Source organism: Drosophila ananassae, chromosome XL, assembly GCF_017639315.1.
Source record: "Drosophila ananassae strain 14024-0371.13 chromosome XL, ASM1763931v2, whole genome shotgun sequence".
Classification (NCBI taxonomy): domain Eukaryota; kingdom Metazoa; phylum Arthropoda; class Insecta; order Diptera; family Drosophilidae; genus Drosophila; species Drosophila ananassae.
In genome coordinates, this window is record NC_057931.1 from 11,106,810 (window position 1) to 11,120,556 (window position 13,747).

Sequence of the window (13,747 nt, forward strand, 5' to 3'; positions counted from 1 at the left end):
TTAAAACGAAAAGTAACAGAAATATTTGGTATTTGGCGGAGAAACCAGCCACGGTAACACTGCAGTTGACCCCTGTTTCGTGCAGTACGGTCCCACTGGCCGACAACAAAATAAAAAAATCCAATTTGCGAAACGATTTTTATTTCGAATATCCCGACTATGACGACACCTAGCTAAAATCAAGTGGTATTATAATTAGTTAAACGCATCGGCGACGCAAAGCGAAACGAACGAACGAGCTTGGGGGAGCGGAGAACGGACAAGAGCCCTGGAGAGGTGGAGTGGAGGAGGAAGAGCTATGACGATGACCGCCTCGGACAAGTACACGTACCAGCGGACGGTGCTCTGTTTGGCCCGCGTTCTGGCCGGGATCCAGCCGACGCCATGGGAGAAGGTACATAGCACATGTGACATCCCGGATATCCGGGTGGGAAATTGCCATGGAAATCGACTTTTCACTTCCCACACTGACCTTGAAAGGCGACCACAAAACAGACATGCGTGGGCATGGGCCCCCCTCCAAGGGGCGGTGGGGCGGTGAAAAGGGAATTGCGAATAGCGACACAGATGAACCAATAACGATGTGTCATCCGTGGACTACCTAACTGACATCATTTTCCGTTTCTTTGTCCTCCAGGTGCAGACCCTATTCCGCTACTGCCCGCAGGAGAATGCGGCCGGAGTGTTCTGCCTGGACACTAGGGCCCAGGATGCAGTGATAGCCCTGGGCATTTACTTCCTCGAGGGCGGCTGCCAGCACGAGGGACAGATCGTGCCCTATCTGCTCCGCCTGGCCAAGTGTCTGCCCAAGGCGGTCTGGATCGACGATGCCCGGAGCAGCAAGATCGAACGTAAGTTACCCAAAAAGGATACTACAGACACAACTAATTCCTTTCTTTATTCTTCCAGGAGTTCGCATTCCCTCGGCGGAGAAGTTCAGCTTCTGCCTGAACACACTGCTCTCGGACATTGCAGCCAAATGCCCGGAATCCCGCGAGGAGATCATCCTGAACCAGGTGGAGACCCTGGGTGCTCTGGCCAATATTGTGAAGTCCAGTCGGGACAGCAGCTCGGCCCCACCGCCGATCATCCTGTGCAAGGCGACAGTGCCGCTGCTCTTCGGCTTGGCCCGATCCATGGGCCGGTATGCCGGCAACGATCCGCCGCTGCTGTGTCGCATCTTTCCACCGGAACTGCTGCCCATACAGCGCGGCAACAGCAGAGATGGCTCTGGCTCGAGCAGTAGTGCCAGCGGCACCTGCGGCGGATCCTTCAGCAGCAGCGAGAGACTGGCCACGCACCAGTTCCGACCGATCATACCGCGATCCATGTCCGGCAGCCTGGCCCAGGCCCAGAATATCGACGATCCACGCTTGCGGTATCCCAGCAAGCACAAGCCCTCGCTGCACAGCTACTTCTCCGTGCCGTACGATCCCCGGACCCACTTCTTCACCCGCTACGGCTCCAGCTTCAACCAGTTCCCGAACATGCGGGTCTGCGAGTCGCCGACGAAGGGCGGCCCACGTCCCCTGTACCGAGTGCCGCCGTTTCCCATCCAGCACCTGCAGACAATATTTGCCGTATCGAAGAAGCTCCTCACCAAGGACACGCTGGAGCACCTGGACGAGCAGGCCAGCGACATATTCTCGCTGCACCAGATCAAGGGCTACTGCTACAAGAGTTTCTCGGAGACCCTGAACCTCGTGCTGGTCACCCTGCTGCGGGAGCTATTGCAGCACCAGGTGGACCTGCCCACACCCTTCACCAAGGATGTGCAGGAGTTCGTGAAGCGTCTGTTCCTCAACGGGCAGACGGAGCTGCAGAACAAGCAGCAGGATCAGGAGCGCGAACGGCGGGAGGAGAACGGCATCGCTGTGGTGAACAAGTACAAGGTCAACGTGATGGCGAATGCGGCCTGTGTGGACCTCCTCGTTTGGGCCATACGGGATGAGACGGGTAAGCGTTGATCCGGATGCTTCAATCCTCTCCGGATCTCTCTCAAAAGCTACTACGGCAAAAGCAAAAAAGCAAAAATGCAAAAAAGCAAAAGCAAAATGGCATAACGGCTATCTGATTAAGAAAGAGTGAGAAAGATGTATGGTTTGCAATTGAAAAGAGAGGGATATAGTCGAGTCCTTCTTTAAGAACCATATCCTAACTATAATATGGATTATAATTCATGTTTTTTGAGATAATGGATCGTCCAATGAGAACCCTATAGTTCCTATTCCCTCTTTCTTGATCTTCACTTTATTTCCTTAATTTTATAATTTAGTTTCTTATAGTTTTTTTTTATTATTTGGTAACTTTGTTTCATTTTTTTTGGTGGCCGGAACCCGGAACATTGTTCGTTCAGTTGACGTCGACTATAATGTGCCATCCCTGCAGAATGGCTTGCAATTTTTATTGAAGAAAGGTCAAGAGCAGAGTTGTATTTTTAATCCGTCCCACCCCCACTTTAATTGGTCTCTACGCCCCCTCTCTAGGGGTTAACCACATTTCACATTTCCACAAAAATATGTATAGTCTCCAGATCCAGATAATCGAATGTGGTTGCTCCTCCTCCTTCTCCTCCTCCTCCTGAAAACTCAAAAAATTTCTCTCTATTTTATAATATTTTTTGATTTTTGTGGTTATTATTATTATTATTATTATAATTATTACTTGGATTGTTATATATGCCTGGCCTAAGTTCGCTGCATGCTGCAACAGATCCACCTGCTCCTGCTCCTGCTCCCTCTTATGACTTCCCAGTTCGCTGAATGATACACCCACCCACCCCTAATCCTTGATAGATTTTTCTAATAAATTTTAATCCCCACTACAGAGGCCGACAAGCTGTGCGGACGACTGTCCCAGAAGCTCAACCTGGTCCTGAGCCACAAGATCGTGATGGACCACATGCCGCTGCTGATGGTCTGCCTGGAGGGATTAGGCAAGCTGGCCCAGAAGTTCCCCAACATTGCCGGCACCTCCATCTCCTACCTGCGCGACTTCCTCGTGGATCCTAGTCCCATTCTTGGCAAGCTCCATGCCCATGCCATGCAGACCCTCGCCCAGCAGAAGAAGGAGAAGGAGCTGACCCCCTTTAAGATCGTCGTCCAGCACTCGGACTCGCGGGCCGTGGTGGACATCTTCGGGGAGAACCAAAAGCTGCCGTCGACGGGCCGGAGTGGCCAGGCGGCCTTCGAGGCTCTTCGGGATGCCGCCATCGAGAATCTATCGATCGCTTTGAGGGCCGCCCACACCCTGGATCAGTTCTGTGTCCCAGCCCTGGTGGCCAATGTCTCCAATCGCCTGTTCACCGCCGAGAAGTCCGAGAGGTAGGTCTACTTATCCAATCTACAAGAGATTCCACCGCTAATCTCGTATAATCCAACAGCGAATCGAACCTGGTCAGCCTCAACATCATCGTGATGCTGGGCCATGTGGCTGTCGCTCTGAAGGACACCTCCAAGACCACCCAGAACATCCTGCAGTTCTTCATTCAGCGCTTCTGCAAAGTCCCCTCGGAGCAGAACGCCCTGATCGTCGACCAGCTCGGCTGCATGATCATCTCGCAGTGCGAGACCCATGTCTTTGACGAGATCATGAAGATGTTCTCGCGAGTGACCGTGCAGTCGGCCTCCCTGGCATACACCTCGGATCCGGAGCACCGAAAGCAATTCCATCATGTCTCGGATGCGGTGGTGAATGCCCTCGGCAATATCGCTGCCAACATTCAGGGGGATTCGGAGATGCTGGAATTGCTGGGGAAGCTGCTGGAGCTGTTCGTGCAGATCGGATTGGATGGCGAGCGCAGCTACGACAATACTCCGGGCGCCCAGAAGGCCAGCTCCCGGGCTGGTAATCTGGGCATGCTAATACCGGTGATTGCGGTACTGGTGCGCCGCCTCCCACCGATCAAGAATCCCCGCCAGCGGCTGCACAAGCTCTTCAAGGTACAGACTCCCCCTCTCTCTCTTTAGTTCAAGATTAATATTGATGCTATTGATTGCAGGACTTTTGGGCCTATTGCGTGGTGATGGGCTTCACAAATGCCCGACTGTGGCCCGCGGACTGGTACCAGGGAGTCCAGCAGATCGCGGCCAAGTCCCCGCTGCTAATCTCCCAGACGGCCCACAAATCGGACATGCGGGAGCTCAACTATACGCTGGCCATTAAAAGTGACTCGGTGAACGAGCTGCGCAGCCAGATCCTTGTGCTTCTGGAGCACTCCACGGACAACGTGGCCACCTCCATCAACAAGCTGACATTCGCCCAGTGCACCTACCTTCTCAGCGTCTACTGGCTGGAGATGTTGCGGGTGGAGAACGCGGACGAGCCCAGTCTGGAGCCCATTATGAGCTATCTGTGCGACACGGCGCTCCAAAGGGACAAGACCGGCATCTGGCAGTGTGTCAAGTGGTAAGATATCTTCTCCCTTGAGGTCCTTGCTCTTCCTTACAGTCCATATCCCTTTCTAGTGTTGCCGACCAGGTCTTTGAGAAGTTCCGGAACGTTCTGTACGCCCATGACGAGATCCGGGAGAAGGTGCTGGAGTCGCAGGCCACGCTCCTGCTGGTCTACTTCAACCACATCCACAAGCCCATCCAGGTGGTGGCCGATCAGTATTTGTCCTTCCTGGTGGACCGGTTCCCGCATCTGTTGTGGAATCGCCGGGTGCTCTGGTGCATGCTGGACATCCTCCAGCTGCTGGCGTACTCCCTCAGCTTGGATCCCAACGAGGAGACGCCCACCTTGCGGGTGGTGTCCACGCCGTACACCCTGCAGCTGATGGACTCGCTGCCGGCGCGAGAGTTGCGCCTGAAGGACTTCGCCGACCGCTGCCAGGGCATTGTGAACGAGGCGATGAAGTGGGCGCCGCGCTCCACCCGGTCGCACCTGCAGGAGTACCCCAACCAGATCCCCACCCCGGTGCTGGCGCATCACAGCGGCCTGGCGCTGGCCTTCGATTCGGTGGTCAGTAGTAGTGCCCTGCACCCGGGCACGCTGAGCAAGCGGCCCAGCTGCGTCAACTCGGACACTCCCCGATTTGTGTCGGTGCTGTGCCTGCGGAGCAAGTACGCCGGCGAGATCAGCGGCCTGCTGTCGGTGCTGAGCGAGAAGGACAAGGCGGGGCTGGCGGAGCGACTGGTGAGCGATGTGTGGGAGGCCTGTGCCGAGAAGAGCGACGCCCGGCATCGCGGTGCACTGTGGCGGGCCACCGCCTACCTCATCATCTGCTCGGAGATCGACCGGAAACTGCTCCATGCGGTGGCCAGCTCACAGCTGGAGCTCTTCACTGAATCGGCAATGGAAACGGCCGTGGAGTGCTGGCAGTGGGTGCTGACGGCGCGCCAGGATCTGGAGCTGTGCTTCATCCAGGAGATGGTCAGCGCCTGGCAGACGACGTTCGAGAAGCGGATGGGCCTGTTCGCCTGGGAGACGGAGGTCACCAATCCCCTGGCCGCCTACGAGGGCTGCAAGCTGGTCAGCAAGCCGATCCTGATCACACCGCACCTCATCTGGCTGCAGCTCCTCTCCGAGATGGTGGACACGGCCAAGTACTGCAACCGGGACAAGGTGGAGATGTTCTGCCTGCTCCTCCACCGCTGCCTGCCCATCCTGAAGAGCAGCAAGCAGAACCGCCAGGTCTCCACCGTCGGCTGCCGCTTCAAGCTCCTCCAGTGCGGCCTGTCCCTGCTCCAGGGCAACACCATACCCAAGTCCCTGGCCAGAAACATCCTGCGCGAACGCATCTACTCCAATGCCCTGGATTACTTCTGCGGCCCGCCAACCTGCCCCAACCAGAGCCGGGAGCAGCTGCTCGAGGACATCCTTATCCTGCTCAAGTTCTGGCAGACGATGCGCAGCGAAAAGAAGCACCTGGTGACCTCCGAGGTGGGTGACTACGATCTGACCAACGCCTCGGTGAGCTCCACCCAAATGCTGGCCGTGAAGACGAACCCGGAGACGGCCTCCCTCATCAGCGGCGGAGGCATCATTACGGACTACACCCGCTCCATGAGCGCCAGCGGCAACGTGGTGGGCGTGGGCATGGCTGGCGGCGGGAGCAGCAGCGGCTGGTACAACACCATTCCACACTCCACATCCACCCTCTCGAAGCGATCGAATCGCTCCAAGCGGCTGCAGTACCAGAAGGACTCCTACGACAAGGACTACATGAAGAAGCGCAACCTGATCCTGGAGCTGCTGGCCGTGGAGCTGGAGTTCCTCATCACCTGGTATAATCCCAACTGTCTGCCAGATCTGGTAGTGCCAGGTTAGTTCTAATTCCTTCCTTGTCTTGACCCCTTCTCACCCCAATCCCTTCCAGGCGAGGAGCAGATCACGGAGTGGCGCAACCGGCCGTACAAGCCCAACGTGTGGCGGGATTACGCCCGCCTGGCCTGGTGCTACAATCCATCGCTGGCCGTTTTCCTGCCGCAACGCATCAAGAACGCCGAGATCATCGACGAGGAGGTGTCCCGTCTGGTCTGCTCCGATCCCATTGCCGTCTGCCACATTCCCGAAGCGCTGAAGTACCTGTGCACCACCAAGAACCTGCTCCAGGAGAGCCCCGACCTGGTCTACATCCTCTCCTGGTCGCCGGTGACGCCCATCCAGGCCCTGGCCTACTTTTCGCGTCAGTATCCATCGCATCCGCTAACAGCGCAGTATGCGGTGAAGACCCTGTCCTCGTATCCGGCGGAATCAGTGCTGCCGTACATCCCGCAACTGGTGCAGGCCCTGCGCCACGACACCATGGGCTATGTGGTGGAGTTCATCAAGAATATATCGCGTCGATCGCAGATCGTGGCCCACCAACTGATCTGGAACATGCAGACGAACATGTACATGGACGAGGACCAGCAGCATCGCGATCCCAACCTGTACGAGGCACTGGACCAGCTGTCCCAAAGTATTATCGCCTCCTTTTCGGGGGCGGCCAAGAGATTCTACGAGCGGGAGTTCGACTTCTTTGGCAAGATTACGGCGGTGTCTGGCGAGATTCGATCCTTCCCCAAGGGCATTGAACGGAAGAACGCCTGCCTGGCGGCCCTGAGCCGGATCAAGGTGCAGGGCGGCTGTTATCTTCCCTCGAATCCGGAGGCCATGGTCCTGGACATCGACTACAGCAGTGGCACGCCCATGCAGAGCGCGGCCAAGGCGCCGTATTTGGCACGTTTCCGGGTCTACAGATGCGGCATCAATGAGCTAGAGACCAGGGCCATGGAGGTTTCCAATAATCCGGTAAGGATTTGGATTATTTCTTTCTGAATCCTAAAAACTATCTATTATTCATTTGTAGAACTCCCAGGAGGATGCCAAGATGACGCTGGGCGTGGAGTCGTGGCAGGCGGCCATCTTCAAGGTGGGCGACGATGTGCGCCAGGATATGCTGGCCCTCCAGGTCATCACCATTTTCAAAAACATCTTCCAGCAAGTGGGACTGGATCTGTTCCTGTTCCCCTACCGCGTGGTGGCCACCGCTCCCGGGGTGAGTATTCCACCCATCCTCATAAACAGAATTCTATAATCCTTTCTCCTGTTATCCTTGATTCCAGTGCGGCGTCATCGAGTGTGTGCCAAATGCCAAGTCACGCGACCAGCTGGGACGGCAAACGGACAGCGGCCTGTCCGAGTATTTCCAGCATCAGTATGGCGACGAGAGCTCCAAGGAATTCCAGGCGGCCCGGGCGAACTTTGTCAAGTCGATGGCCGCCTACTCGCTGATAGGATATCTCCTCCAGATCAAGGATCGTCACAACGGCAACATCATGATCGACAAGGACGGCCACATCATACACATAGGTGAGTTGGATTGCAGCTCCTTGGTATCATGTAGTATCTGACCTAATCTCCCATAGATTTCGGCTTCATGTTCGAGTCGTCGCCGGGCGGCAATATCGGCTTCGAGCCAGATATGAAGCTCACCGACGAAATGGTGATGATCATGGGCGGCAAAATGGACTCGCCGGCCTTCAAATGGTTCTGCGAACTGTGCGTCCAGGCCTTCCTGGCTGTGCGACCCTACCAGGATGCTATTGTCTCACTGGTGTCCTTGATGCTGGACACAGGACTGCCCTGTTTCCGGGGGCAGACGATTAATTTGCTGAAGCAGCGATTTGTGGCAACCAAAAACAATAAGGAAGCGGCCGCCCACATGCTGGCTGTTATCCGGAACTCGTATCAGAACTTCCGCACTCGTACCTACGATATGATCCAGTACTACCAGAATCAGATACCCTACTAAACTTCCTACTAAAAAAAAATCCCCCAGAAAATCCCCCCCAGACACAGAAACAGATAACAGGCGCCTCTTGTTCGTTGTTGTTGGCCAAAAAAAAAAAAAACATAAAAAAACACCAAGATCCAGAACTCCAGACATTATATATATATATATCCTTCCCGCTACCCTTATCGTATTATTGTTTTCTAATGTCCTTTTTTTCGGTATTTATCAGTGTGTGTTTTTCATCGTTTGTTTTTTCGTACTTATAAGATGTTGAACTTTTTCCAAGATTTTACGACGCATACATACGTTATAAAATATTTATAAATATTAAATGAATTATAGGGCAATATGTTATACCAAGGTAAAAAAAAAAACAAAGCTTGTTTTATTTATAAAAGTGGAAAATACTTGTCTCTTCGAATTTGAAAACAATTGGGATATTAGTTTGGCGGGAATAGCCTTTCACTTTGCAACACTATTCAAAAGTTATCGAAAATAACATTCTGGCAACGCTGGCGGGGAAATTTTCTGGTATTTTTAGCAGTATTTTCATCGGCTTCCTTAGAGATGTGCCAAATATATCGATAGTCGAAAAATGCACAGTTAAAAACACGAAGATGGGATATTTGAGATGATAGCTGTTGAGTCTGCATGCGAAGTACAATCGGTACCATTTCAAAAATCGATTAGTAGTACTCTAAATCTAGAGTGGGACCATAGTGTGGCCATATCTATGCGATACTTAACAAGAATAGGTAAATCTATCGATAGTTCGATATGAATAAATATTTTCGACATCCCTAGCCTCCATTTTGGCGTCGATTTTCTTCAGTTTCGTGGTTTGTGTTTCTTCTTTCCTCAATTCCAAAACACCAAAGTGAAAAAATATTCAAGTGTGCCGAATACTTTTCGAACAAAGTGCCAACGAAAATTGTCGACAAAAGGCCGCAACATACGGGAGTTTTTCCTCATCTCGTGCTGGTGCTGAGTGAGTGTGAGTGTGAAAGGTATATGCGGAAGCAAGGTGTAGCAAAAGACGAAAAAAAGAGCGTGTGGATGCGTATGTGTGTATGTGTGTGAGTGTGTGCGTAAGTAAGTGAAGGAAAGCAGTCGAAAAAAAATGGAATAAAACGCAAGAAATGTCGGGCAAAGCGGCGCAAAAAACGCAATATAGGATAGAAAATCGTATGTAGTATATGAAAAGCGAATTTAACATTAATATATCGAATAAATAACGCCGCTCTCCCGACCGATTTCGTGCCTGCGTGTATGTTCGCTTTTTTTTTTCACCCCATTTTTTTCTCCTTTTTTTTTTTTTGCTTGAACGGGAGAATTTCCCAAAGACTGATGGAAATTCTTGAAAATTAATACAATTTTTGATAAAAAAATTTTTTTTTTTAACAATTGCAAAAAAAAAAACGCACCCACACACAGAAAGGCTAGGAAATTGCGTTACACAAGCAAGTGAACAAGTGTACGAGTGTGTGTGTGTGTGTGAGTGTGTCCGTGAGTGTCGCGTGTCTCTCTCTGGCTCGAAGTGTGCGTGCGTGTGTGCGGCTTCAATAATCTAATAATTTTTTTTTTCGAGTGTTGCAACCAAGCAAGAAATTAAATATATATGTATATATATATGTATATAAAAAAAAAAAGAAAGAAAGATAAAGAAAAGAAAGCAAATCGGAAGAAATTGTTGCAAACAGCAAACAAACACACAGAGACACACACAAACACACACACGCGCGAAATCGAATGCACAGAAACGAACGAACTGCAGTCCACGCCTACGCCTACGCTACGCCTGCGTCTGCGTCGACGTCAGCCGCGCTGCCAGCTGCGCACAGTGGAGTGTCCAAAAAGACCCCAGTGAGTACCCTCTAAATATCTAGAATCTAAAATTATTTCCTTCAAAGGCTGTTTTTTTTTCTAACCTAGTTTTTAGTTTGAAAGGCAAATAGGAACGAAATTCTATATTCTTTTTTTTTTTTTTTTTTTTTTTTTTTTGGAATGTCTGTTGAGGTTTTCCTTTCAAAAGATCGGTCAGCTGTGTGGGTCACACTCATACACTCTCACACACACACACATACATACAGTCTTGCACCTGCCTGTCGCTGTCAGAGAAAGAGTGTAAAAAGAAGAAGAGACAGGAATTATTAATTAATTCGATTTAGATTTTCAATTAAATTTTTCAATATTTTGGTTTTGTTTTTTCCATCCCACTGTAAGAAAGAAAGAAATTTAAATTGAATAAAAGTGATATTCGTGCGAAAATAATTTATTTCTCTTCTTCTCGTTATTGTTATTGTTGTTGTTGTTGTTGTTGTTAATATCCATTATTATTCTGAGCTGGAAAGTGCAACGTTTGCACGGCTTGTGACATTGAAATCGACGCCAGTGTGTACACACTGACAAACAAATAAACACAAACATATAGGCCAGGAATCGATGTTGGACGCGTGTTCGATTCCCTACCCGATTATTTTCCTTATTTATTTTCTTTAAGACATCATTCTGAAACTCGATTCGACGACAAAATCACATTTATTCCCACGGTCCTTGTTTTTTTTTTTCTTAAACTCTTCTGCTTTTTCTTCTTTTTGCAATTTATCCTGTCAAGTAATTTTTTTTTTCGTGCAAGTTTATTCTTGTATAGGAATCAGCTTAACAGTAAATATCATTCTTAGCAGGGGGTAGGCCAGGACAGGTAGCTTAAGAGAGAGAGAGAGAGAGCTAGGCAGTGGTGGGGTGGGAAAAGAGCGTGGAGTGGAAGGCGGAAGAGAGAGGTTGGCTGGCAGTGCACGCTATGCGACGGCACGACATCACACCTATTCTATATACACTCTCGCCCCACCACCCACACATATGGCCCACCAACGCCCACGAAACTTTTGCAGGGGCACGAACGAACACGCATACACACGTCCCCAGTTGAGCCAGAGTTGTCAACTGTCCTGTGCACGTGTGTGCATGTGTTTTCGCGTGGCAACGCCGTTCAAATTGTCAAAAAAGATTAAATATACTATATATACATATATGTATATATATAGAATCCTAAAAGGATTTGTGAGAGAAATAATAAGCTTTTTTTCTCCAGCACAGCTGTTTCCCATCCTCATTTTCCTCTCTGTTAGTGTGTGTGTGTGTGTGTGTGTGCTCCGGTTTTCCGAGTCTCGTTGGCAACACTTTCCCACTTACGAGTGTATCTGTGTGAGTGTGTTTGTGTGATGCCCTGTCCTTCGCCTGCGCATGAAGGATATACATTCATTCCGATACTTTGTACACAATTTGCACGCCGCCAACGTTTTTATCGATTATTCCCTTCGTCATCGCCCCTTGTATGTCAAATATTTACAAAAAAAAAAAAAAGAAAAACTAAACTTTCGTCGACCCATTTTATGTTTAATAATTTAATGTTGTTTGTCTTAGCCTTCAAGGCTTTGGAGACCCTGTTTAGAATTTCAGAGTAATTGTTAGCTTAGAACTTTCGAAAAATAGAAAAAAAAAAACCTTCAAAAAGTTAAGAATTTGGACATGTAGGGACATGTTTTTGGCGGGAAAGCTGCCTGACTGACATCATTTGGCAATTGGGGCCAGTGTTGTAAAGCGTCGGACAGCACTAGTTGCGTCGCAGTCGCGTCTCAGTTAGCAGCGTCCTGTACACCTCCTGTTCGCTCTCTCGCTCTCAGCTCTCTTTCTCTTAACGGTTTTCGTTTTAACTTTTCGCATTCCGTCGTCAGTCGAATTTGGCCAGCAGCAGCAGCAGCAGCAGACTCAACTCAAAATCAATGCGAACTTTTCACCCGCAGCCGCTGCCGTTGTCGTTTTCCACGTTTTTCTCTCTCCACCCCATCCCCCGCTGCTGCCGCCGCCGCCGCCGCCCCACTCTCTCTCATATACAGTTATTCGCATTTCTTTTTTTTTTTTTTTTTGTCGCATTTCTTCTCAATAGCGGTTCGCTTTTATGGAATTTATGTGTGTTTATAGACCAAAAAATCAGCTGCTTCAAAATTACATAATTGTGTGTGTCACGTGCGTCTGACATTTTGTGTGTGTGTGTGTGTCAAAAAAAAAATAGAGTGCAAAAATTTGCATCCTTCCTGCCGGTTGACTTTTTCTCTTTTTTTTCACTTTTTGTCTTTTGTGTAAAAGTTTGAGAAACTCTCTTCTTCTAACTCTATGTAAGTTTTATAAAAAACAAAATATTATTATTAAAAAATATTATTAAAAAAAAAATAAAGAATAATAAGCCTTAGAAAGACCCGCAAATAGAAATCCCCCCCATAATCTAACGAATACCTATTTCCTATCTACAAACTGATACAATCAGACTTCTTTTTTTCCAAAAAAAAAATAAAAAACAAAACACAATTTCAAAACGTAGTGGAATATAACGCAAAATAATGCCAAAGATTTCAAATTTTCCCTCACTTTGAACACCAAATCTGAGATAAGATTATGATTTTTGTTCTTCGGTGGCTCTTTGTTGCTTAATTTCTTCTATATATTGGTATTTTGTGTGTTTTCTGATATTACTTTTTCACCGTTTAGGGCTCTTTCATAGATAATATATAGAAATGACTAAGCGATAATGGTTCTGGTGGGTTGGTGGGTTGGTTTCTGGATCGGTAGCCCCCAAATAGGCTCTTAACAGTTCTTTGTTTGATCGGGAGAGGGAAAAAGGGGTTCAATGGAAATTATATGCGAGAGTTACTATATCTGTAGCTTATATCTGTAGGTACTATATCTGTAGGTATCTTTTTTAGGTTCTGTTGGAGGTTCGATGCTATAGATATAAGGGTTTTGTGGGAAAAAGAGCTACTTATCCTATATATATATACTATGGTTTATGGGTTATGGATAGTATCTTATAGATACTGAGACTTTTGGATAAGAGTTACTAGAAGATAGTCTTTTTTCTGTTTTTTAATCTTAAGGTTTTAGGGAAAGGAGCTACTTATCTTTTATCTACTTATATAGATACTATAGATCTTATAGATCCTATAGATCCCAAGGTCTTGGGTTAATAAAGTTTCTAAAGTATATGCTTTTTTCTCATAGATACTATGGTTTATGGATATCTTATAGATACTGGGACTTACTTGTCCATTTTCACTTTTTCAATCGGTGATTTTTAGAGATCTATCTTATAGATACTTTAGTTTTGGATAGTAGATACTAAAATATACAATATTTTTTTCTTTTTTAGTAGGTTCTGTGGAAGATTTTTAAATTTTTGGATAAAAGTAACTAAAATATACGAAATCTAAGTCGGATTTTTTTAAAAATTGCATAGTTATATGTTACAACTTGTAGATGCATCTCATAGATACTTCTTGAAGGACTCATAGGATGAAAAAAAAATGAAAAAAAATGTACTTTTTGGTGTGTGGTGGGGCGCGTGTGTCAATAAAATAAAGAGGAGGCGACTAAAAATACGTGTGAAAGGCACGCGAAAATAGCCGGCAAAGAGCACAGAACCAACAACAACAACAATAATAATAAATTTAAATAAAGAAGAGAGAGAGAGAG

General features: G+C 48.2%; 2 protein-coding genes across 7 annotated transcripts in view; both read left to right on the forward strand.

Annotated features, from left to right (window-relative positions):
* Positions 1-31: 31 nt before the first annotated feature.
* On the forward strand, positions 32-8,247 carry LOC6504900 (phosphatidylinositol 4-kinase alpha). Of its 2 annotated transcripts, XM_014904366.3 has the most exons (12): positions 32-394; positions 638-851; positions 910-1,956; positions 2,357-2,416; positions 2,828-3,323; positions 3,383-3,941; positions 4,001-4,407; positions 4,467-6,265; positions 6,320-7,236; positions 7,295-7,483; positions 7,551-7,797; positions 7,854-8,247. In XM_014904366.3, exons 1-12 carry the CDS (start codon positions 299-301, stop codon positions 8,237-8,239), a joined length of 6,417 nt encoding a protein of 2,138 aa, XP_014759852.1. In that variant the 5' UTR covers positions 32-298; the 3' UTR covers positions 8,240-8,247. The 2 variants fall into 2 exon arrangements, with proteins under 2 accessions (XP_014759852.1, XP_001966555.2); XM_001966519.4 differs by lacking the exon at positions 2,357-2,416.
* A 727-nt stretch (positions 8,248-8,974) lies between these two features.
* The window catches only part of LOC6504901 (protein kinase shaggy), a 49,690-nt gene continuing 44,917 nt past the window's right edge, over positions 8,975-13,747 (forward strand). Inside the window, exon 1 of one of the 5 annotated variants that reach the window (XM_044717208.1) lies at positions 8,975-9,060. The gene's annotated coding sequence lies outside the window, so the exon portion shown is untranslated. Of the gene's footprint in view, positions 9,314-13,747 lie in introns of all 5 variants that reach the window. The other 4 variants (XM_044717204.1, XM_032453434.2, XM_044717205.1 and 1 more) reach the window with 4 other exon arrangements.

Excerpts from the sequence above, each read along its gene's own strand:
- LOC6504900 (XM_014904366.3), top strand. The coding sequence starts at position 299 with ATGACGATGACCGCCTCGGACAAGTACACGTACCAGCGGACGGTGCTC. Across the intron at positions 3,942-4,000 it reads GGCTGCACAAGCTCTTCAAG|GACTTTTGGGCCTATTGCGT; the intron begins GTACAGACTCCC and ends TATTGATTGCAG. Across the intron at positions 7,798-7,853 it reads CGGCCACATCATACACATAG|ATTTCGGCTTCATGTTCGAG; the intron begins GTGAGTTGGATT and ends AATCTCCCATAG.